This window comes from Salvelinus namaycush, chromosome 6 (genome assembly GCF_016432855.1).
Source record: "Salvelinus namaycush isolate Seneca chromosome 6, SaNama_1.0, whole genome shotgun sequence".
In the NCBI taxonomy this organism is placed as follows: Eukaryota; Metazoa; Chordata; class Actinopteri; order Salmoniformes; family Salmonidae; genus Salvelinus; species Salvelinus namaycush.
In genome coordinates, this window is record NC_052312.1 from 33,098,660 (window position 1) to 33,122,252 (window position 23,593).

The window sequence follows — 23,593 nt, forward strand, 5'->3', positions numbered from 1 at the left end:
TCAATTGATTGGACAGGATTTTGAAAGGCACACAGCTGTCTATATAAGGTTGACAGTGCATGTCAGAGCATAAATCAAGCCATGAGGTTAAAGGAATTGTCCGTAGAGTTCCAAGACAGGATTGTGTCAAGGCACAGAAAAATGTCTGCAGCATTGAAGGTCCCCAAGAACACAGTGGCATCCATCATTCTTAAATGGAAGACGTTTGGAAGCACCAGGACTCTTCCTAGAACTGGCAGCCCGGCCAAACTGAGCAATTGGGGGAGAAGGGCCTTGGTCAGGGAGGTGACCAAGAACCCAATGGTCACTCTGACAGAGCTCCAGAGTTCCTCTGTGGAGATGGGTGAACCTTCCAGAAAGATAACCATCTATGAAGCAATCCACCAATCAGGCCTTTATGGTAGAGTGGCCAGACGGAAGCCACTCTTCATTAAAAGGCACATGACAGCCCGCTTGGAGTTTGCCAAAAGGCACCTAAAGACTCAGACCATGAGAAACAAAATTCTCTGGTCTGATGAAACCAAAATTAAACTTTTTGTCCTGAATGCCAAACGTCACATCTGAAAGAAACCTGGCACCATCCCTACGGTGAAGCATGGTGCTGGCAGCATGGTGCTGACAGCATCATGCTGTGGGGATGGGAAGACTAGTCAGTATCGAGGGAAAGATGAACAGAGCAAAGTACAAAGATCCTGATGAAAACCTGCTCCGCTCAGAACCTCAGGTTAATTTTCCAACAGGACAATGACCCTAAGCACATAGCCAAGACAATGCAGGAGTGGCTTCGGGACAAGTCTCTGAATGTCCTTGAGTGGCCCATCCAGAGCCTGGACTTGAACCCAATCGAACTTCTCTGAAGAGACCTGAAAATAGCTGTGCAGCAAAGCTCCCCATCCAACCTGCCAGATCTTGAGAGGATCTGCAGAGAAAAATGGGAGAAACTCCCCAAATACAGGTGTGCCAAGCTTGTAGCGTCATACCCAAGAAGACTCGAGGCTGTAATCACTGCCAAAGGTGCTTAAACAAAGTACTGAGTAAAGGGTCTGAATACTTATGTAAATGTATTATTTCAGTTTTTTATTTTTTATAAGTCATGGGGTATTGTGTGTAATATGATGAGAAAAAAAACAATTTAATCAATTGTAGAATAAGGCTGTAACGTAACAAGAAAAAGTCAAAGGGTCTGAATATTTTTTGAATGCACTGTATACGGGTTAAGATTAGCATTAGGTAAGAGTAAGGGTAGAGGTTAGGGTAGGGACATCCCCAAGGATCCCCTATAGCAGGGAGGCATAGGGGAGATCGGGGTTAAATGTGACACTGGTTAGGTGCAACAGGTAGGCCTACATTATATTCACAGTACATTATCCTTGTCTGTGTGCCAGTGGAATGTTTTTTGGGGACATTCAAGTCATCAAAGGTTGCTAGCAACAAGATAGCCTAATGTTTAGAGTTTGTGATCTAGCTGATGATTAGCCCATTGGGGTAAATGCAAATGGGAAACCATCAGACTATTTATTTATAGCCACTATGCTGCATCAGTACAACAGGTGATCATGCTTATTGCTGAATAGCACACCTGCCTGATGGTATGGACCAATATGTTATTGTGCTAATTTCTGGAGGGGGAAATTATTTTATTTTAATTCATTTTGGAGTAGAATGTCCTTTTAGAAAGTCACCAGAATTGACCTTTTCACAGTCATTCTCCTCCCAAAATGTTTAAGTCCCTCCACGACCTGGAGACCTAGTATGCTGTGATACAGTGTGTCAGTTTATTAGGTACACCCATTTAGTACCGGGTCCCCATTTGCCTCCAGAACAGACTGAAATCTCCGGGGTGTGGATTCTACAAGTCGGAAATGTTCCACAGGGATGTTGGTCCATGCTGACGCGATGGCATCACGCAGTTTCTGCAGAATGGATGCCGGTACATCACCGTCACCAGCCTGTACCGTACCAGGCAGGATGGGTCCATGGACTCACGCTGCTTACGCCTAATCCTAACTCTGCCATCAGCATGACGCAACAGGAACTGCGATTTGTCGAACCAGGCGATGAGGAGTGGAACCCGATGTGGTCGTCTGCTACAAAAGCCCATCTGTGGCAAGGATCGATGAGATAATGTTCTGCACACCACTGTTGTACTGCGTTGTTATTCATCTGTTTGTTGCTCGCCTGTTAGCTTGCACGATTCTTGCCATGCTCCTTCGACCTCTCATCAGTATATACTCAGTTTATTAGGTACACCCATTTAGTACCGGGTCGGATCCCCCTTTGCCTCCAGAACAGCCTGAATTCTCCGGGACATGGATTCTACAAGTCGGAAATGTTCCACGGGGATGTTGGTCCTTGCTGACGCGATGGCATTGCTGACGCGATGGCTAAGAAAGGAACGATTGGAAAATAATTTTGGTTCCAACCACTGCTTTAGAGTGCAATAAAAATAGCATACAAGCAGTTTTACTATGACTTCTGCAGTGCATGGCCAGATTAATCAAAATATGAATTCAGAGGGCAGAAATGATTAAATATTAAGGCATTAGACCTCTCACTAAAGGCATCAGTCATATAAAAGTTATACTTAAATCCAAAATGGTTTTCTAGTAAATTAGTAAGAATGTCTCACCGCATGTTCAAGAATGGCCTTTTTCCCTTTATTCAGATTACAACTGCTCACTTTTGGTTATTTGAAAACGAAATAATCTCCAAAATATCGTATTTTTAAACAAGCCTTAGAAAGTTGGTTGCAATTTCAGTTTATTCCACCTGACAGAACAAATAATACAACAAATATTGTGGTTAAACTCAAATAAAATTTACTAGTTGATAAAAAAGGTATAATCTTGGATTAGCTAACACAACGTGCCATTGGAACACAGTGATGTTTGCTGATAATGGGCCGTTGTACGCCTATGTAAATATTCCATTAAAAATCAGCCGTTTCCAGGTACATTAGTCATTTACAACATTAACAATGTCTGCACCGTATTTCTGATCAATTTGATGTTATTTTAATGGACAAAAAATGTGCTTCAAAAACAAGGACATTTCTAAGTGACCCCAAACTTTTGAACGGTAGTGTATATATGTATATATATGTGTGGTGTGTATGTACATATGTACATAGATATCTATATATATATTTACCCCCAAAATATATGGGGGTTTGGAAATTATGCAGACAATTACATTGACGGAAGCAACAATCTATCCGCAATATTAAAGCTGACCCACCCCCTAAAAAAAAAGATTAAAAATGAAAGTCTAGAACCCTGAGGGGGAAAACAACATTTTAAAGGCCTCCCCACTTGTCGTCAGAGAGCTAATTCCATGCAAGTCTACACATTTGTCCGTGGGGCAGAGAGAATGCTGCAGTGTAAAGCATAAAGTACAGTGCATTTATGTTCAAAACAACATTCTTAGGTATTACAAGAATTTTGTTGATTATTTGCGTCAGAGGCGGCTGGTGGGAGGAGCTATAGGAGGATGGGCTCATTTTAATGGCTGGAATGGAATTCATGGAACGGAGTCAAACATGTGGTTTCCATTCCAGCCATGACAGTGAGTCCATCCTCCTATAGCTCATCCCCCCAGCAACCTCTGCTAAATGTGGCTACCAATATCTGTGTAAACCAGGCCCATGCTGTGCATCTATGGGTAAAGATTTCATTTGGGTGAATAATATTACTATGTGTTGTACCCTCTAAACTTTTTCCAATGATCCCTTGCCCAAAATTCGTTAAATCTGTTGTTTATAGCCATATTCATAAAAATTTTGAAATAGGAACGTTTTATACACACTGAGTGTACAAAACATTAGGAACACCTGCTCTTTCCATAACATAGACTGACCAGGTGAATCCAGGTGAAAGCCTTGATCCCTTATTGATGTCACTTTTTAACCTGTGTCCTCCCCAATCATCCACAGCGATTGAAGTGGATTTGAAGGATGTTTAAGGCTTTTCTTTAGCCTTTTAGTTTATTAGGTACCGTTCACGATAATGGTTCGCTCGTACAGACAGTGAGTCACTTGGCCTTGGCTTGCCCGACAGGCTGCTTTACTGTATATGATACAGTATTTTGCGATCAGGCAGCGGACCCCTTGTAGTACCTCCGCTGACCCCCAGGCGTCCGCGGACCCTATTTAAGAACCACTGGGCTAGGCTACTTTGGATATTGAGGCTCGGATTTAAGTAGGTATATTATTGGTGGATTTGAAGTGTTTTTGCGTATTGATAGTCTATCCCTGAAAAGTATGCTTAGGTTGATTCAACCTATGGGCTTTTTTTTAAACAGAAGAGCTAAAATCAATAGTTTTCCATGAATTGACATGACCAAAGTTTCGTTTCTAGACCTACTGTGGGCTACGTAACGCTAGATGGCGATAGTGCTCTATCTAGTGAGGCGCTCGCTCCTAAAGTCATGACACAATTGTATCACGTCTCGCACATTAGCCTCATTGAACGTGAAATACTTTTTTGTTGATGAATCAGCTGCCTGACATTTGCTCGTACTCCCGTCCGTATTCATTTTGGTTGTTAATTACCAATACATAGCATAAGTATAAATTGATCATTGCAACCAATAGTCCTATTGATAAGAATTTGCCTATTTGCATGTAGCAACACATGTATATTGGTGTGAGCGTTCGAGAGGAATCAATGCCTGCGTTTTTTGTTGGCTATTATGCAGATAGTAGATGTAGGCTCATTGGTGTCGTCAGATGTCTTGTTTACAGACGTTGATTTCAATCATAACTGATTCATTTAATGGGACTCTTCTGGGCAGATGCATCAGAATGTGACTGCTTAAATGTTGTATTCCAAACAGTTTCTGTGTCATTTATGCTACAGATAAATGGTGTCGATGCTGATAAAGGGAGAAGGGGGTATGCGGAGAGAGGGTGAGAGAGAAAGAGAGAGAGAGAGAGAGAGTTGGGAGACCAATCGCTGCCGGTGGGTGTTTTTTGTGATTCATTTGGCGGAGACGCGCGCTCGCTGCTTGGCTGGATGGCTGCATGCGCTGTCCCTTTCAGCACCGAAAACCAGAGGCGCGTGCATCTGTGAGTGGGATGCGAAGGCGCGAGGAACCCTCAATCAAGTCACGGAAAAGCAGGTAGGCATTTTTTTAAATTACATATTTCGTTTCATAAATTTCGTATGTCTGAGAAGGTCCCATCAAACATCCTTCTTCCAGATTTCTCCTATCTTCCTCTATCTGAAGAATCCATCGCTCTTAACCATCTGCATTTTTTTCTCCCTCATTGTTAAATTAATTACCCTCGATGGTTCTGCAAATTATCCCTTAAATAACTATTTATCCTTTCATTATCGATATGCATAGTTGATGTTGACAGTCCACGGTATCGTTAATCAGTCGTGACCTGTAGCTAAATGAGAGAGTTCAGGGTTGGGAAAGGAAACTGCTGAGCTCCGCAATGAAGTTCCGATATTGACCCAAAGGAATGGCGCGCTCTGCTCTGTTCCGCGCGCCAAGAAACAGCATCCCCTCTGATGGCATTTAGGAATGATCCACACACCTGATCTTATCTGTAGCCCAAACGTCGTATTTTGTGATATAATTAATTATAATTAATATTGGACAATTAGATTAAAATAATTGGGATATGAATAGTGTGATTTTCAGAGCTCACTGAAAAAGGACGCATTATTTCACACACATGAACGACGCTGTCTCAATCTAAAAACGCAAAATGTTATATTGAACTTGAATTAAAAACATTATTGCTTGATAATGTTTTTTAAATCTAATTATATGTATGCTACCATGAAGACATCATTAGGTCGTTATTTCTCTTTGGAGCACAAACAAGATTTGTATTCCACAGCTGCCTGCTTCATGCCACTGCTTTACTCAGTCGTGTGTAACAGAGGGTGGCGGTGGTGTATCCCAAATTGAACCCTATCTATCCCCGCAACAAATCATACTAACACACCACTTCCACCACGTCTTCTGTAAGGAGTTCCGTTGCTTCTCTCATCTGCAAGAACGGGTCAAGGGAATTGGAGAATCACAAGTCAATTTAGGGGGGAACCGTTGGAGGGATTACGGATGTGTTTGATTCGTTCCCGTTTGTTGGTGTCTTTACCTGCCTGTGATCTGAATGCAAAAAAACAGATGTCATATTCAACGGGTGCGGTGAGAGGTGGGAAACGAATGGGGAGGGAGAGGAACGGGCGGGGAGAGGGGAGAGAGAAACGAGCAGAGGGAGGGGGAGAAAATAGCAGAGGGGGAGAGAGAGAGAGAGAGAGAGAGAGAGGCGAAAAAGCGAGAAAAGCCATCACTTTGTGGAAAGAGCAGTGTGCTTCCCAGAGAACGTCTCTGTACACGAGACCTAATATAATGACCAGTAGAGCGGATGGTGCAGCCTGACACCTAGTGATTGGTGTAAATTAAAAAGTGAAATGTGCCAGTCTCTGCCTCGCAGGGTAATACTCCCTTCATCTTACTGCCAACAATAACGACCACACTGCTGGAATTTCTACCGTCCTATCAATTCTCTCTTATTAGTGAGTCACACGTTCCAACCCGAGCAGGATCGAACGTGATAACGTTTTATTGCAGAAGTGAAATAAAATTGTGTAAAAGAAAACAATACTTTGAAAGATCCATTCTTACACTGTAAACCCCAAGCCATTATTAACTCAAATACTTCTAGTAAGTTGAACTCAAAGTCAATGAAAAGTCATTATTGCTGAAAATGTGTATGTGGTACTGACTCAAAAATAAATGAGAAATCACATCAACTCTATTTTTTTTAAAAGTTATAAATAACAACAAAATAACTTTTTCCCAGCATGCTCTACTGCAGGTCAAGTTTTTAAAATTGTTTTTAATATCTGTGTTTTTGCATGTAGGTTGAGGGATGGATTGATAGATAAATATTATGTGAAATAAAGACAAATAACGTATTTTTTTCTAAACTAATCTATAATATTTTTTGCACCCCTTACTGAAATGGTTATTCCAGTTGAAATGGCTTAGATAGTCTCCTCAAAATTTTCCTGCTCCTTGCAGTCATTGTGAATGCAGAGGGTTGGTGACTAAGAATTCCAACTGTTGAATAGCCTATCTCTGTCTGGTTTCCAATAGGAATTACGCATCACTTTGCAAGCCAGCGTAATGTGACTAGCAGTTAGGGTTGCAAAGTTCCTGTGAATATCCCAGGTTTCCAGAAATTGTGGTTGGAAGATTCCTGGAAATCCTTCAACCAGGATTTTTTAGAAAATCTGGTAAAGTAACTAATTTTGTTCAACCTCAAAACAAGGCCTTATGTATTGTCATAAAGAGTTTAATTATAATAACATTTGCCTAGGAACTCACTTGGTGAAGGCCACAGGACTGAAATTGAATGAATTCAACAACCATGTCTCTGTCACTAACAATACAGTCATGGGTGGTAACTACAATTCACTTGAAAAGGCAAGGCACACTGGGAAATTATGGTGGATGCGTGGCTTACTCAAAAATGTTCAAGCTGATACAACTCAAATCTGGAACCCCTACAGGCTCACAGTGACTATAGTTTTGAGTAAAGACTACACAATTACTGTACTCAAATATATTAAGTGAAATGGATTTCCTCAAAAGTTTTGCGTAAAGACAGCACATTGGGGTTTACAGTGTACGCATGAATACAGCCTGAATAGCCAATTAGGAATATAACCAAACCATAAAGGTGTACTGTTTTATATTAAAATGCGTGTGCCTTACCCAAGTGCATTATATATTTTTTTTTTATTGTTAAAGTGCTTGGTAAAGTGCTATAGTAATGTTATCCTTTCAAGGTAAATGATTCATGTATTTCCTTAGAGTATAGTTAGCAACCATAAGGACTATACACTGAGTGTCCAAAACATTATGAACACCTGCTCTTTCCATGACAGACTGACCAAGTGAATCCAGGTGAAAGCTAGGATCCCTTGTTGATGTCACTTGTTAAATCCACTTCAATCAGTGTAAATGAAGGGAAGAAGACAGGTTAAAGAAGGATTTGTAGGCCTTGAGACACTTGAGACACTTGAGCCATGGATTGTGTGTGGGTGCCATTCAGAGTGTGAATGGACAAGACAATATATTTAAGTACCTTTGAACGGGGTATGGTAGTAGGTGCCAGGCGCACTGGGTTTGGGTTAAGAACTGCAACGCTGCTGGGTTTTTCACGCTCAACAGTTTCCCGTGTGTTTCAAGAACGGTCCACCACTCAAAGGACATCCAGCCAACTTGACACAACTGTGGGAGGTATTGGAGTCAACATGGGCCAGCATCACTGTGGAACGCGTTCAACATCTTTTAGAGGCCATGCCCCGACGAATTGAGTCTGTTCTGAGGGCAAAAAGACTGTTCTGAGGGCAACTCAATATTAGGAATGAGTTCTTACTGTTTTGCACACTCAGTGTATATGAAAGTGCTGGATCTGTGGAAAGGTGCTATTGATATGTGTGGAAATATGGGTACATGGAGAGGGAGGGAGGGAGAAATATTGCCACGATGTCCCGAATATACATTAGGCTATTTATATGCAATGATGCAGCAGTTCCCTAGCGTCTCAGCATCCCAGAAATGCGCAGCCGGTTCAGCCCACACAAGCATACTGCGCAGCATCTGTGCCTTTTGGAACGCACACGGGCGCGCGCAAAAGTGGTCATGTCACGCAGGAGGAATTTAGACTTATTTAGCCAATACTGCCATATGTACAGTATCGCTACGAATGTGAAACTCATTGATATTTCCACATTGTGATGTTATTAATATGCTCTTCTATCCAACTCAGAAGAATATCCACACAGTTTACTATTTTGGGGAAGCGGGTGTGGTCAAACCATAACCGATCAAACACACTATTAGGAAGGCCCTCTTCGTCTCTGTCAGTGATTGTCTTTTCCTCCATGCCTTTGTTTTGTCTGAGGAATATTGAGTGATGATATGATAGGAATGATTCAAAAGGCACTCGCACATCTGAGCAATCTTTTTGCAGGTGCATGGCAACAGTTGAACAAGATGAAGGAAAAATGGAAACCGCACACTGTTCTTGATAGTATCACTGATATTTAATAAGCTTACGTATCGGCCTCACGGCCTTCGTACTATCAAGAGCAGTGTGCGGTTTCCTTTTGCCTTATGGATATGAATGATAAAAGTTAATTAGTGGGCTACAGATAAACTAGGCCGACCAGTGGATATTATATTTTGAGGTAAAGAGGGCACCCAGTAGCCTAATCTGATTGGCCAGCAATGACATCACTTCCATTCGTGAAGGACATTCAAAGCGGGAATGAGACCAGCAAGAAAACAAAGAGAGTTAAACCAAACCTGCACCACGAAAGCCTTGCCTCTTCTCATTGACTCACATACTAGGATGGCTTGCTGCATCATCACTGTACTGTTTCTGATGATAATGATTAGGTAGCTGAGGTGACACCTTCCAGGTGTTGATTCCCATGCATCTGTCAGTCAAACAGGTGTAGAACCAGTAGATGTTCACTGAATGACTGAATGATTACACACTGAGTAACCTTCACTCTGTCCACGTGAATAATGCATTCGGGAGCGTTGTTGATGTGTTTGACAGGCTTGGCACTTTGTGCTTGACAGGCTTGGCACTGGCGGATAGGATGGACTTGTCAGTGGGATAGGATTGGTGGTTGTGTGTGTGTGTGTGTGTGTGTGTGTGTGTGTGTGTGTGTGTGTGTGTGTGTGTGTGTGTGTGTGTGTGTGTGTGTGTGTGTGTGTGTGTGTGTGTGTGTGTGTGTGTGTGTGTGTGAGGGGGGTGGGGGCTGTACTGTGTGTGTGGCAAATGCTCATCTCTCTTGCTCTTGAATCTGGAAGACAGGTGTTGCAGCATGAACAGTGATTTGTGAATGCCTGTGTGTGTGTGTGTGTGTGTGGGTGTGTGTGTGTGTGTGTGAGGGAGGGAGGGAGAGACTGTGTGTGCTACCCAGTAGATGGCTGATTGAGGCACTGACTGCTTTGTGTTCTCTGTGTGTGTATCTTGCAGGGTCTGCTGAAGATGTGAGTTCAGGATTATCATCACTGCAGCTGCGCTCACCTCCTCTACTAGTCTCTCTCTCTCTCTCTGTCTCTCTCTCTCTGTCTCTCTCTCTCTCTCTCTCCTCTACTGGGACATGCATGCCTCATGGGCCCGGGACATCTTAGAGCGGCCTGCTAACTCCTTCCCGAACTCCTCCCCCGGGGGACTGACGCCCTTTCACCTATGATCCCTCCCACACTCTCCACAGTAACTTCTCAGTAACTCCTCCCACAACCGCCATCCAACTGTTACCATGGCGTTGTCGGAACCCCAACGCCTCCCTTCCCTCCTCGCCGCAGGCCACTTCCTTTTCCACTTCCTTACCTCATGTTCCTGGCTCCTCCCCCTGGCCTCCCCTCAGCGAATCACGGACCCCGCCATCGGCACTGCGCCCAATCAGGAGTACGCCCACTCCATCCGATTGGAAGGCGACATCATCCTGGGCGGCCTGTTCCCGGTGCACTCCCGGGGGGGCGGCGGCGTGCCCTGCGGGGAACTAAAGAAGGAGAAAGGGATCCACCGTCTTGAGGCCATGATGTTTGCCATCGACCTGATCAACAAGGACACAGAGCTGCTCCCCAACATCACCCTGGGGGCCCGGATCCTGGACACCTGCTCCAGAGACACCTACGCCCTGGAGCAGTCGCTGACCTTTGTCCAAGCCCTCATCGAGAAGGACGGCTCGGACGTACGCTGTGCCAACGGCGACCTGCCCATCTTCGCCAAGCCTGATAAGATCGTGGGGGTGATCGGGGCGGCGGCCAGCTCCGTGTCCATAATGGTTGCCAATATACTGAGGCTGTTCAAGGTAAGGACACTGGAACGTCTCTGGGTTGGTTTCTGGTGGGTCTGGTTTAGTTTGACTTGAGTTTGGTTGGGTTAGTCAGGCTGGGTCTAGTTTAGTTTGACTTGAGTTTGGTTGAGTTAGTCAGGCTGGGTCTGGGTTAGATTGTCTTGAGTTTGGTTGGGTTAGTCAGGCTGGGTCTGGGTTAGATTGACTTGAGTTTGGTTGGGTTAGTCAGGCTGGGTCTGGTTTAGTTTGACTTGAGTTTGGTTGAGTTAGTCAGGCTGGGTCTGGGTTAGATTGACTTGAGTTTGGTTGGGTTAGTCAGGCTGGGTCTGGGTTAGATTGACTTGAGTTTGGTTGGGTTAGTCAGTCTGGGTCTGGTTTAGTTTGACTTGAGTTTGGTTGGGTTAGTCAGGCTGGGTCTGGTTCAGTTTAACTTGAGTTTGGTTGGGTTAGTCAGGCTGGGTCTGGCTCTGGGTTAGATTGACTTGAGTTTGGTTGGGTTAGTCAGGCTGGGTCTGGTTTAGTTTGACTTGAGTTTGGTTGGGTTAGTCAGGCTGGGTCTGGTTTAGTTTGACTTGAGTTTGGTTGGGTTAGTCAGGCTGGGTCTGGTTAAGTTTGACTTGAGTTTGGTTGGGTTAGTCAGGCTGGGTCTGGGTTAGATTGACTTGAATTTGGTTGAGTTAGTCAGGCTGGGTCTGGTTAAGTGTGACTTGAGTTTGGTTGGGTTAGTCAGGCTGGGTCTGGGTTAGATTGACTTGAGTTTGGTTGGGTTAGTCAGGCTGGGTCTGGTTAAGTTTGACTTGAGTTTGGTTGAGTTAGTCAGGCTGGGTCTGGTTAAGTTTGACTTGAGTTTGGTTGGGTTAGTCAGGCTGAGTCTGGGTTAGATTGACTTGAGTTTGGTTGGGTTAGTCAGGCTGGGTCTGGTTAAGTTTGACTTGAGTTTGGTTGAGTTAGTTAGGCTGGGTCTGGTTAAGTTTGACTTGAGTTTGGTTGGGTTAGTCAGGCTGGGTCTGGGTTAGATTGACTTGAGTTTGGTTGGGTTAGTCAGGCTGGGTCTGGTTTAGTGTGACTTGAGTTTGGTTGGGTTAGTCAGGCTGGGTCTGGGTTAGATTGACTTGAGTTTGGTTGGGTTAGTCAGGCTGGGTCTGGTTAAGTTTGACTTGAGTTTGGTTGGGTTAGTCAGGCTGGGTCTGGGTTAGATTGACTTGAGTTTGGTTGGGTTAGTCAGGCTGGGTCTGGGTTAGATTGACTTGAGTTTGGTTGAGTTAGTCAGGCTGGGTCTGGTTTAGATTGACTTGAGTTTGGTTGGGTTAGTCAGGCTGGGTCTGGTTTAGATTGACTTGAGGTTGGTTGGGTTAGTCAGGCTGGGTCTGGTTTAAGAACCCTGGTAGTTTCAGTGTTGGTGATGTCATGGTTTGTGTTTACATTGATGTCGGAGCCATACCGTGGATATTTGTGTTGTGTTCGTGCGGATACTATTGCACTGTGTGTGTAGGTGTTGAACACCAGCCACTGTGTGTTGGATATAGGGGGTCTCTTTACAGTAAATTGATTATATTGCTGGCTGCCAGGGCCTGGGCTTCATCATGTCTATCTCCCTTCCTCCTCCTCCTTTTATCCTCCCCTCCTCAGATGGATGCTCATTGTTCCAGCAGGATATTACCCTGACCTGTGTGTGTGTGTGTGTCTGTCAGTCAGAGCCATTATTGTGTTCTCAGCCTGGCTTCTGACATTGATTCTCTGGTATTACACACGGAGACGCCACTTCAGCCAGCCGTGCTCTCTCACTACTGCAGGCAGATAAAGTTAAATTGTGACAACCAATTAAAATGCAATCAATCTAATTGAAGAATACTCCACTTCACTCTGCCCCCAGCCCAGGAGACTGTGTGTGTGTGTGTATGAGGTTTTGGTCATGGGAGTTTGATGTTAAAATTGGATCTATGCTAGACTGGTCTAGACTGGGCTTTCTAGAACATGGAGAAACAATGAAATCAATTACTGTCTAGGGTACAAAAGCCAATTAATGGTAGAGTGGTTGGAACAGAGGAGTGTATGTATACGAGCACAAGAGTGTCTGCGCTGCCGCCATCATTAGTTGAACAAGGTTGATCGATGCGAGCGCAATGTGGAAATATGTGCCTCCTAATGATCCATGTGACATTCTCAGCAATACACCTTTATCTTCTCTCTCTCTCTCTCTCATATTTATCCTTTTTCTCACCATATCACTGCCCTGGTTCTGTGTGAGTGGCAGTGCTGTAGTCTAACTCTGTGCATAATAGTATTAAACATGATTTAGGGAGGAATCTGTCATGGAAACGGCACACACAGGGACTTGTGTTTGGGTGGCTGCGCACAGCTCTCATTTTTCTAATAGGATTTAGAGCAGGGGATTGGTAGGCTTGTGTGTGTGTCTGTCTGTGTGTTTGCATTGTAGCATTTGTGTGTGTGTATGTGTGTGTGTGTGTGTGTGTGTGTATGTATGTATACACTGAGTGTACAAAACATTAAGAACACCATCATAATATTGGGTTGCACCCCCCCCCCCCCCCCCCCCCCCCGACCCCACAGGGATGCTGGTCCATTTTGACTCCAATGTTTCCCATGTTTGTGTCAAGTTGGCTGGATGTCCTTTGGGTGGTGGACCATTCTTGATACATACGGGAAACTGTTGAGCATGAAAACCCCAGCAGCATTGCAGTCCTTGACGCAAACCGGTGCGCCTGGCACCTACTACCATAACCCCTTCAAAGGCACTTAGATCACCCTTTGAATGGCACACGTACACAATCCATCATCGACTCTGGTTGAAGTGGATTTAACAAGTGACGTCAATAAGGGATCATAGCTTTCACCTGGATTCCCCTGGTCAGTCTATGTCATGGAAAGACCAGATGTTGTTAATGTTTTGAACACTTAATGTATGTGTGTATGTGTTTGTGTGTCTCTCTCTGTGTGTGTGTGTGTGTGTGTGTGTGTGTGTGTGTGTGTGTGTGTGTGTGTGTGTGTGTGTGTGTGTGTGTGTGTGTGTGTGTGTGTGTGTGTGTGGAAGGATGGATTGTGCTCCGTATCACATTACTATGTAGATGCTTTATCTGCTGCTTCATGTCTCATGAATGATGCAGTGTGTGTTGCCGTCTGGAAATAGCATGTTGGAGAAGATGTCATACTGGGTGGCATGGGCCAGCTAATCTCCCCACTGGAGCCCCCAGACTCCCTTAGTCAGCACAGAGGAGAAACCAGATGCATTGAGCAGCATGGTAAACCCAAATGGGGAAGCCCAGTGATGGTGGAAACTGTGAGGAATTAGATCCAAGATGGAGGTTGGGTGGATGGAGGTTCCTGCCCCGGATATTTCAAACACAACATACTCTCCTACTCAGCCCGGAGTTCTTCACATCCTAACAGCAACCAGGAGATCTTATTAGAGAGGAGAGACTGACTGCTTCCCAAATGGCACCCTATTCCCTATATAGTGCATTACTTTTGACCGGGGCCCATAGGGCTCTGGTCGAAAGTAGTGGACTGCTTAGGGAATAGGTGGGACACAGACATAGACTCTCTCTCAAATAAGAGGAGAACCTAGATGCACCTAGCAGACACTACCAGCATGGTGGTGGTGGAAACTGGGAGAAATGAGATGGAGGATGGATGTATGGACGTTCCAGCCCTGGATACCCCAACCAGACACAACAGTTTCCCTCCAGTAACCCTTCCTCCTTGCTGCTCCATGTTTCACCCCCTATCTCTCTACAGAGCAGGGCTGGTAGTGGACACAGACTGTGGGTATCTCCTCCCTTCGTTGCCCCCTGTAAGGCAGGTTAACCAGGCCTACACCTGTCCCGCCTGCCTGCCTGGTTGGGTATTGATTGAGAAGCTCCAGAGGGGCCAGGTTGGTAATTATACTGTGGATTATTAGATCTATGGGACTCTGGATCACTGTGTAGACAGGCTCGGGGTCCATTCTATTTCAACCATTTAAACTGAAGAAAAGGTCAGATAGAAAGGGAACGTTAGTGATGTCTTTTCCCATAATTTCCCGTGCATATTCAAAATGCATTTGTGTTTGGGGAGGAATAAGGGGTGTCTGTGTGTGCATGCGTGCGTTGGCGCGCGAGTGCATGCGTGTGTGAAGGTTTAACAGATAACGCGACACTCCTACAATGCAGCTTCTGGAGCAGTATTATCTGCTGCGATGTATGATATTACCCAGAGTCTCTGTATTACTGTGTTACTATCGTCTGATAGGATGAGGAGAAGATCGTTTCTCTGTTGCCTGAGCTGGATTTCCTAGTCTGTCCATGAATCTCTCTGCTCCCAACTGGCCAAGAGGTAAGAGGATTGAGGGGGCGTAAGGGAATGATAATTTCAGAGTCTTGCTGAGAATCAAATTGGCGAGAGCAAATATTTTGAGGCCCCCCGGGAACATCATGCACTCTGTAGTTGAACTAAGAACACGTTGATAAAAGAGGATCATTTCAAAGACTGCTCAGTGAATTATTAACAAGATTGTGTTGCTCCATAACACTCCGAAGACAACAATTCGACTGGAATGGAATTAACAAATACACGCTCATGAGTCATACACGGCACATAGAAGTCATCGTGATGATTTCGCCCTCTGCATTGAAGAGTTTAAAAGACAGAGTTACAGACGACCAGAAGGCCAGAAGGCAAGACTTCTGAGGATGTGACTGGACAGGTCCAGACAGAAAGTGTGCTAATATGTGTCTGTTTTACTGTGAACTGAGTTAGAGAGGGAGAGAGAGGAAGAGAGAGCGATTTAGAGACGGAGAGAAGAGAGGGATAGAAGAGAGAGATTGAGATCAACAGAGAGAAATAGAGAGCGTGTCTCTCTCAGGAGTCTCAGGGACTCTGATGATTGTGCTGTTGATCTCCTTAATGATGAGAGAATTAAGTGGTTGATAATGAAGCTAGGGGTTCTTCACATCACAATAACAACAACAACAACAACAACCAGGAGATCTCATTAGAGAGGAGCGACTGACTGCTTCCCAAATGGCACCCTATTCCCTAAGCAGTCTACTACTTTTGACCAGAGCCCTATGGGCCCTGGTCAAAAGTAGTGCACTACATAGGGAATAGGGGAGACACAGACGTAGACTCTCTCTGCCTGTCTCAAACAAGATGGCCGCCACACCACAGAGAGCGAAGACCATGCCCTCACTAACGAGGAGAGCTCTAATTTTACGTCTGAAATTATTTATTTTCAGCCAGGTTGACGTAATGATGATTCATCAAACGAGCCCCGCTGGCAACACACACACACACACACACACACACACACACACACACACACACACACACACACACACACACACACACACACACACACACACACACACACACACACACACAGTTTTTTGAGTGAAGTTTGTTTACGTGGTAAGTTATGATGTGTCTACCAGTTCCTCCTCAAGCTCTTTGAGAGTGAGTCGAGGTCACCAGAGTTTGTTTTTATAATAAATCTGATTCTGGAAAAGCCTGGTGGTAGAATGTGTGTTTGGGGCAACTACCCCTTTAAGAGAATGGGGGTAACAAGTGTTTTTGGGTCAGGTCTGTAAGGAAGTTGTGTAAGGGGTGAGAGTAGTGTGTTTGGGCTAAGTGTGTCACGACTCACGAGTGTGTGTAACGCGTTTGTGTGAGGAGATTGTGTAATGGGTGTGAATTAAATATGTGTGTGATTGTCAGGAGTGTATTTGGGGTGCATGTGTTAGGTTTGTGTGTTTGTCTGTGTTTGTGCGTATATGGATATAGGATGTGTGTTTGAGGATTGTGTGAGTTTTAAAAGTCTCTGTGAGGAGTGTTCTTGGTCTGCTTGTGTAAGAAGTGTGTGTTAGTAGTGTTCTTGGTCTGCTTGTGTTAGAAGTGTGTGTTAGTAGTGTTCTTGGTCTCCTTGTGTTAGAAGTGTGTGTTAGTAGGGTTCTTGGGCTGCGTGTGCAAGAAGTGTGTGTTAGTAGGGTTCTTGGTCTCCTTGTGTTAGAAGTGTGTGTGTGTGTTAGCATCGTGCTTGGTCTGTGTGTGTAAGAAGTGTGTGTGTGTTAGCAGTGTTCTTGGTCTGTGTGTGTTAGAAGTGTGTCTGGGCTGTTCTCTGAGACTTGTCACCTGCCTCTAAGAAGGCCCCCAGGGTTGAGGAGGAGATGTGTAAAATAACTCCGTAGGCTGCCTCTTATAAACCGCCTGTCAGAGTGACACACTGCAAAACAGCTTTTGCCTGAGAGAGAAACTGCCTGGTGATTATCATGCAGTATACCTCTATGGGTAGTCCAAGCAAGATGGTCAGTGCAAGTGACTGTGACTGTGTTATGTCTTCTTAACGTTATCCTGTATATCTACCGTATATGGGTAGTCAAAGCAAGATGGTTGCATGGCATGAACAAGAGCTTTGTTTTTGTTGATGAACAACATAAGGAGACGAATGGAAGTTTGATACTCAACGGTTGGTTCTCTTGGTTGCGATGAGTGATGGAGTAGTCCCAAAGGGCAAACCCCAAGCTAAATCACCCTCGTCTCCTGTACTTTACAAGTTATTTGAAAATATTCAAATTCTGTACTTGTCCCAGGTTTTGTGCACTGGCTCTTACTGGCTCCTAGGGCTTTGTTGGAATACAGGGAAAGAGGGGAACAAGAGGGTTGGAAGAGAACGAGGGGAAAATAAGGGAAGAAAGAGTAACTCTCCTCTCTTTTCCCAGCCTCCTGTCCAGAGGGAGCTGTTTCTATGTTTTATCAGCACCCCAGAATTATTTTGAAAAGGATTGTGGGAAAACATGGAAACAGCATTAGTGGACGAGGAGAGAGAGCTGAAAATAGGCTGTGAATACTTAAATAGATGTTAAATGGTGGTCGGCAGCCCGGCACTATGGTTTTCATCATTCACAACTACAGTTGCCAAATATCTCTAAATCTAGGACCTGTTTCAAATGATTCCCTTTCCGTAGCTACATAGCTATCCCCTTTACATAGCTACTTCATATTCACACTCGCTCTGGAATGGGAAAAATATCCTTTCTATTTTATTCAGCTAAGTTCAACTATGTTCTTTTACTATAAAATCATATCGTATAAAATAATGTCAGGGGACTTACATCTTGTCTGCTAAATGAACACGCCTACAGCCCATAGCATGGCACATAGCCAGATAACATACAGTAGGCCAACTCATATTCTGTTCTTCTGAAATACATTTTCTTCATATCATAATGTTTCTTTAGACCTGACGAAAATAAATCATGGATTTACTGTGATGGTGTTTTTTCAATTGAGTTATTAGACTTTAAAAAAATGTAGGACGTTCCAAATGTGCCCATCAGCAGCTTGTATGCGTGGAGGCCCGGAGATGCCAAACGTGTTGATGTTAATTAACGGTCAATTACCGTCAGACCGGCAGTCTTTAGCCTGACAATAACCGTCTGACAAAATGTCATGACCGCCACAGCCCGAGTGTAGACTTCGGCTTGCCTCCAGAAACATAACACTGAAGTCCGAAACGGACAAAAACGTCACAAAATGTTGTCGTGATATATGCACTCTCCTGTTCTCTCAGAACCCATTTCCGGACTCGTACAGGAATGGCGTGATCAGGATGTCTATGTATATGTATATTCTTCCTCTCTATTGTCCCTCTACCACATATCCCTCTGTCAATGGATGGATTTGCTGATTTACAGTGCCTTCGGAAAGAATTCAGATCCCTTGACTTTTTCCACATTTTGTTACGTTACAGCCTTTTTCTAAAATGTATTTAAAAAAAAAGGTCCTCAGAAATCTACACGCAATACCCCATAATGACAAAGCGAAAACAGTAAAAAAAAAAAAACTTTACATAAGTATTCAGACCCTTTGCTATGAGACTCGAAATGAGGTGCATCCTGTTTCCATTGATCATCCTTGAGATGTTTCTACAACTTCATTGTAGTCCACCTGTGGTAAATTCAATTGACTGGACATGATTTGGAAAGACACACACCTATCTATATAAGGTCCCACAGTTGACAGTGCATGTCAGAGCAAAAACCAAGCCATGAGGTCGAAGGAATTGTCCATAGAGGTCAGAGACAGGATTGTGTCGAGGCACAGATCTGGGGAAGGGTACCAAAACATTTCTGCAGCATTGAAGGTCCCCAAGAACACAGTGGCATCCATCATTCTTAAATGGAATACATTTGGAACCACCAAGATTCTTCCTAGAGCTGGCCGCCAGGCCAAACTGAGCAATCGGGAGAAGGGCTTTGGTCAGGGAGGTGACCAAGAACCCGATGGTCACTCTGACAGAGCTCTAGAGTTCCTCTGTGGGAGAACCTTCCAGAAGGACAACAATCTCTGCAGCACTCCACCAATCAGGCCTTTATGGTAGAATGGCCAGACAGAAGCCACTCCTCAGTAAAAGGCACATGACAGCCCGCTTGGAGTTTGACAAAAGGCACCTAAAGACTCTCAGACCATGAGAAACACGATTCTCTGGTCTGATGAAACCAAGATTGAACTCTTTGGCCTGAATGCCAAGCGTCAGGTCTGGAGGAAACCTGGCACCATCCCTACGGTGAAGCATGGTGGTGGCAGCATCATGCTGTGGGGATGTTATTCAGTGGCAGTGACTGGGAGATTAGTCAGCATCGAGGGAAAGATGAAAAGAGCAAAGTACAGAGAGATCCTTGATGAAAACCTGCTCCAGAGTGCTCAGGACCTCAGACTGGGGTGAAGGTTTACCTTCCAACAGGACAACAACCCAAATACAGGTGTGCCAAGCTTGTAGCGTCATACCCAAGAAGACTCGCGGCTGTAATTGCTGCCAAAGGTGCTTCAACAAAGTACTGAGTAAAGGATCTGAATACTTATGTAAATGTAATATTTCAGTTGTTTATTTTTAATAAATTAACAAAAATGTCAAAACCTGTTTTTGTTTCGTCATTATGGGCCATTGTGTGTAGATTGATGAGGGGAAAAAAACGATTTAATCAATTGTAGAATAAGGCTGTAACGTAACAAAATGTGGAAAAAGTCAAGGGTTCTGAATACTTTCCGAATGCACTGTATATGCAGAGACTGAGGGAATATGTAACAGACAGGTATATCTACTACACGAAACCTGACCTTCATTTTCTCCCAATCCACTTTGAGACAAAAGATAGGGTTCTTCATAACTATCTTTAAGAACAGAGCTGTGTGTGTGTGTGTGTGTGTGTGTGTGTGTGTGTGTGTGTGTGTGTGTGTGTGTGTGTGTGTGTGTGTGTGTGTGTGTGTGTGTGTGTGTGTGTGTGTGTGTGTGTGTGTGTGTGTGCGTGTGCGTAGCTATAGAAAGAGACTGGTGAGACCCAGAGAGCAGAATAGGAAAAGGTAAGAAAGCCTCTAAACTGTGTTGGCCTTGTCCATGTATTTTTAACTGTCTGTCTTTTTGGATCTGTGTGAATAATGCATAGAGGGAGAGAAGGAATAGCCAATAAGTGTTAGAATTTAATAGCCTTTGTGGCAGAGCAGGGCCCCACTGCGCCTCAGTGGCAACCCCTCTTTCATCCATCCTTCTCTCCATTCCTGATCTCTCCATCCCTCCCTCCTTCACAGGCTACCTAGGGACCTGTGTGTGACCGAAGACGTCAGTAAGCTTCAGTTTGGCTGGCGGCTTGCCGAAGTCGACTCGGCGAACCGAAGGATTGCGTTCGCATACTCCCTTAAAGGAACACTCCACCCAAAAACTATCTTTTGGAAATTGTTTCTTTAGTCCATTGTTGACATAGTCTCAAAATGTTTTGCTTGTCACCGATCACGTTTTCAACATATATAACTTTCGAAATACAGAAATCATCCCTGTATGATGCATTTTGCATACCAAAGGTTTTTGGCGCAGTATTTTTCAATGAAAAAATGTGCATGAAAACGAGTCGTCTCTCGTTGAATGACAACAAAGACTATTGAAGAATCCCTACTGTTGACCAATCACTGACGAAAGGGGCGTAGACTAGGGCTGTTGCGGCACCGTATTACCGCCACACCAGCAGTTATGACCGCAGTAAAATTCTATGTGAATGTAATCTCCTTTTATGCACTCTGGACATGTGTTAGGAGTACCCAACTCTATAATGATCATCAGGTCGCTAATGGCCAGGTACTCAGGACTCTATTGTCCCTCTAATCACTCTGACATCAATGCAAATTCAATCAAAAAATTCAATCAAACACTTATTATCAAAACAGTATGTGCTTTTGAAACTCACCTCACTGTGATGATCAATTTGAAGAAAGATGTTCAACAGCAGGTTGAAACTGAGTGTAAAAACATGGTCATTGTGGATGTTGTTTCAAAGCCTAGCACAACGAAATGGAAAGTGCATTCTAAGGTGATGATTAATTCAAAACCCCATATGCATATTAGAGCTTATGCATATGCATAGGCCTATATATGAGCCCAAGCCCCCCAAAAAACTGAATTAAAATAATGATTGTGCCATTATACAATATTCCTTTCTCCAGTGTGCAGAGAGCGGGGGCTGTCAACAGTTTAATGAAATATGTTTTGTTGTGAAAACCTTACTATAGATGTTCCCGTACAGATTTCACTTGGTTTCCCAAATGAAGCACTGGGTAGCTGCAGGACCAGGGTTGGACAGCCCCTTGGCGTACATAGTTTGGGCGGAATATCACCTGTTGCACGGCCAGATAACCGGAGTAGCCTAGCTGACATGAGTGAAACAAACCGTCAGGAAAGTGGCCTCCATAAGCTATTCGAGTGCATATGGACGAACTGTGTTTTTTTGTTAAATTAATGGGCCATTCTAAATCAAAACTAATTTGACATATTAGTAAAGACGAGATTCAATTGAGAATAGTCTGACGGGTGAAAACATGATCACTTGATGAGAGAACAGTGTGTGCAGCCTGAGGCAAGGAACAGAGCTTGAGCTTTTCAATGATTTTCTCAAAAAAAAAAATCTTAATTTTAGACATTTTAGCAGATGCTCTTATCCAGAGCGACTTACAGTAGAGTGCATACATTTTTTACATACTGAGACAAGGATATCCCTACCGGCCAAACCCTCCCTAACCCGGACGACGCTATGCCAATTGTGCGTCACCCCACGGACCTCCCGGTTGCGGCCGGCTGCGACAGAGCCTGGGCGCGAACCCAGCCCAGCCTGGGCGCGAACCCAGAGACTCTGGTGGCGCAGCTAGCACTGCGATGCAGTGCCCTAGACCACTGCGCCACCCAGGAGGCCAATATCCTTTCTATTTTATTCAGCTAAGTTCAATTATATTATTTTACTATAAAATCATATAATATAAAATAATGGCAGGGGACTTACAAGCGTATCTTGTCTGCTAAATGAACAAGCCTACAGTCCATAGCATGGCACATAGGCAAATCACATTTTATTGGTCACATACACGTGGTTAGCAGATGTTAATGCGAGTGTAGCGAAATGCTTGCTTTCCCCATTCCAGAGCGAGTGTGAATTTGAAGTGGCTATGTTGAGCGTGAAAGTGATCATTTGAAACAGGTCCTATACACTAGATTTAGAGATATTTGGCAACTTTAGTTGTGAATGATGCAACCATAGCCAGGTAACATACAGTAGGCCAACTCATATTCTGTTCTTCTGAAATACATTTTCTTCATTTCTTTAGACCTGCCTAAAATAAATAATGGATTTACTGTGGTGGTGTATTTTCAATTGAGTTATTAGACTTTTTTAAATGTAGATGTTCCATTAGCAGATTGTATGGGTGGAGGCCCGGAGATGCTAAACGTGTTTATGTTAATTAACGGTCAATTACCGTGAGACCGGCAGTCTTTTGCCTGACAATAACCGGCTGACAAAATTTCATGACCGCCACAGCCCGAGTGTAGACTTCGGCTTGCCTCCAGAATTTTTTTGTGTGTGCCCGAACAGCTGAAAAATCCCTCACCGAAGTCCAAAACGAACAAAAACTTCACAAAATGTTGTCATAATATATGCACACTCTTCGAAACTGTTTCGGTTGGAAAGCATGTGGACACCTTAAGATGACATCGCCAAAGACCAGGGTAACCTCAGGCAGGGAGGCAGAGACGGGGATGGAGGGAGAGGTAGAGCGAGAGGAAAGGAAGGAGTTTACTGGTCTCAGATCTCTATAATTTGTCTTGTAGTGTGACAGCCACCCTCTGATTGCCATTATGAAGTGACAGAGAGAGAGAGAGAGAGAGAGAGAGAGAGAGAGAGAGAGAGAGAGAGAGAGAGAGAGAGAGAGAGAGAGAGAGAGAGAGAGAGAGAGAGAGAGAGAGAGAGAGAGAGAGAGAGAGAGAGAGAGAGAGAGAGAGAGAGAGAGAGAGAGAGAGAGAGTGAGTTTGTGCATGTGCGTGCACAGCAAATTGGCCAGTGTTACCTAGTGTTGATTTTTCAGTACAACATTTCTAGTGTTTATTCAGGTGTTAAATTAACTCTGTAAGTGTTAAAATAACACTCAGTGGTGAAAAATAATCCAGGTGTTGGTGTTAATAACCAGTGTTAACCCAGAACCACGCTCATCATTATCGTTTTCCCAGCATGCTCTTTTGCAGGTTGATTTTTAGAATTGTTTGTTTCAATATCTCTGTGTGGCATGTACATTGATTGACTAAATAATCTTATAATACTCAAATATAAATAATATACATTTTTCAAATCTATATCAATCGGTTATTTGGACTTATTGCACCCATTACTGAAATGGATGTTCCTGTTGAGATGGTTTAGACGGAGGAAGTACGTGTTTAT

At 44.0% G+C, this 23,593-nt stretch overlaps 1 protein-coding gene across 1 annotated transcript in view; it reads left to right on the forward strand.

The window, feature by feature from the left end:
• The first annotated feature begins 10,454 nt into the window (after nucleotides 1–10,454).
• LOC120049340 (metabotropic glutamate receptor 8-like) overlaps nucleotides 10,455–23,593 on the forward strand; it is a 241,559-nt gene continuing 228,420 nt past the window's right edge. The window contains exon 1 of the mRNA XM_038995591.1: nucleotides 10,455–10,862. Within this exon, the coding sequence (XP_038851519.1) occupies nucleotides 10,587–10,862 (276 nt within the window). The 5' untranslated portion in view covers nucleotides 10,455–10,586. The remainder of the gene's footprint in view (nucleotides 10,863–23,593) is intronic.